This window comes from Ostrinia furnacalis, unplaced genomic scaffold (assembly GCF_004193835.3).
Source record: "Ostrinia furnacalis isolate ACB-3 unplaced genomic scaffold, ASM419383v2 OfSCF1655, whole genome shotgun sequence".
Classification (NCBI taxonomy): domain Eukaryota; kingdom Metazoa; phylum Arthropoda; class Insecta; order Lepidoptera; family Crambidae; genus Ostrinia; species Ostrinia furnacalis.
Window position 1 is genome coordinate 1 of NW_021131894.1, and position 2043 is coordinate 2043.

The 2043-nt window shown below is 32.1% G+C and overlaps 1 protein-coding gene across 1 annotated transcript; it reads left to right on the forward strand.

The window, feature by feature from the left end:
* Positions 1–507: 507 nt before the first annotated feature.
* On the forward strand, positions 508–1590 carry mRpS18B (mitochondrial ribosomal protein S18B). The gene is made up of 2 exons (XM_028305344.1): positions 508–1130; positions 1358–1590. Exons 1-2 carry the CDS (start codon positions 708–710, stop codon positions 1511–1513), a joined length of 579 nt encoding a protein of 192 aa, XP_028161145.1. The 5' UTR covers positions 508–707; the 3' UTR covers positions 1514–1590.
* The last annotated feature ends 453 nt before the right edge of the window (positions 1591–2043 follow it).

Here is a 2043-nt window from a genome sequence, read left to right on the forward strand (position 1 = left end):
CCTAAATAAGCAAAGTCCCACGATTTTGCAACGTCAAGTGGTGAAAAATGGGCAAAGCTATTAAAAAATCAACAACCCAGTATTGATAAAATAGTCATCATCATGATCATCATCATCATTTCAGCCATAGGACGTCCACTGTAACGATAATAAAATAACGATGACTTAAGATTCCACGCGTAAGTGTTTATTTCGTGATTTTCGACATTGGATCATTGTAAACATTTTTCACTGTAATTTCTAACTAAAACGTTTTACCAGTATTTACACTTATTATTTAATTATACCTATGTCAAGAAATAAAGATTTTATATTGAGTTTCATTGACTTTGAGCAAATTTATATTTTTTGTTTATTTAGAAAGAGAGTCTGCCCACAGAGAGCGAGATAGTGATACATAGGTTGTGCTTCAAGTAGGTATTCGAAGTGTACCTCCATTTTATCTTTAGCTTCAAGTTCCTTGTCATGCCTATAATATTGCGGCTATGTTGTTTTCTTGAATCTTGTATGTACCTGGCACGTTTATTTTAAAGTTACGCCAAGTCCATGAAATTTAAAGTGGATTCTATCATCTGTGATGATGACAGATGACAGCATGACAGCACAGCACAGTGCTATCTGTGGTTAAATCTAAATAACCTCAAAAGTGGAGGATTTTATTACCTTCGATCGAGAAAAGATATTTTATTTACATTATTATAACTTGAATGAATATTATGGCACTTCGAATCAATATTCGCACATTAATTAACAAAGTCGTTCTAGCTGATTCAAGAATAACAAGTTTTAAATTATATTCTGATAAACCTGAAGAAACATCAGCTGAAGATGACAGTGAAAAAACTGTCGATCCATCTAAAGACAGAACTAAGATAATTCCAGTTGAAATAAGTATGAAATATTTACAAAGTTCGGCATACAAGCAGACGTATGGTGACAAACCAGTTTGGACCCTTTATCGCCGAAATCACAAAGGTGGTTTTGCACCAAGGAAGACGCGAAAGTCTTGCGTTAGAAATGGAGTAATATCTACTGGTAACCCTTGCCCGATATGTCGCGATGAATACTTGGTTCTAGACCATAAAAATACTAAGTTACTGCAGCAGTTTATATCAGAATATACTGGACAGGTATGATACTTCAAAAGTAAAACTACTCAGGTGTATTTTAGCAATATCATATTTTTATTTACTTACATTTTAAACCATTCTTACAGAGTTTATAAATATCGAGAAAAAAAAATTATTTATCCTTTTAATGAGAATGATAATTATTACATAAATTGAAGAATAAGAGGGTGCAGTTTTATTCAGTCAACGACATTTCTGTATGTAATACTAAGCTTGCTATATTTCAGATTTTGGATGCTTTCAATACTGGATTATGTCAGAAGAAACATAAAGAACTGTTAGTTGCTATTGAAAGAGCCTGGGATCAAGGATACCTAACCTATGATGTACCATTCAGAGAATATGATTACTCTTTGTACAACAAAAGTGGCGTGTCACAGTAGGTAGCAACTAGTAATTATAGCAGTTTGTTAGCAGCAGCCAAAACTATTATAACAATAAAGATTGATTACTAAAGTAATTATGATTTTTAAATCTAACTATATTATTATGTGNGTGCCTTTAACATTTGCCATGAAATACTATTATGTTACATTACAAAGTTATTTTTAGATATCTGCATGTGAGACTAGTCCACAATAAAAGTACTGATGCAACGAATACGAATATTCGTATTCGCCAAATACTAGACATTTACCGAATATTTGTATTCGGTAAAATAATAATTACGAATACTAATACCTGCTTTTTTTAAATTTTGTCACGCACATGTGTGTCTTCAAACACTATAGCCACAACGACACGACGGGAAAACCCTAGTCAGTATGTAGCGAAACAAAGTAGTAAGTAATTTCTCATAGCAGGTTGATTGTGCAAGTATTATTTTGTTTTGTGATTACATAGTTACAAAGTAAAGTGATACAATGACAAAAAAAAGCCATTTGTAAATTTTAATTACTAAAACAAATCGATG

What these genes read in the sequence shown, in the direction of transcription:
- mRpS18B (XM_028305344.1), top strand. Translation starts at nt 708, where the DNA reads ATGAATATTATGGCACTTCGAATCAATATTCGCACATTAATTAACAAA. An exon ending in TATCAGAATATACTGGACAG is followed by an intron (nt 1,131 to 1,357) that starts GTATGATACTTC and finishes GCTATATTTCAG; the next exon opens with ATTTTGGATGCTTTCAATAC.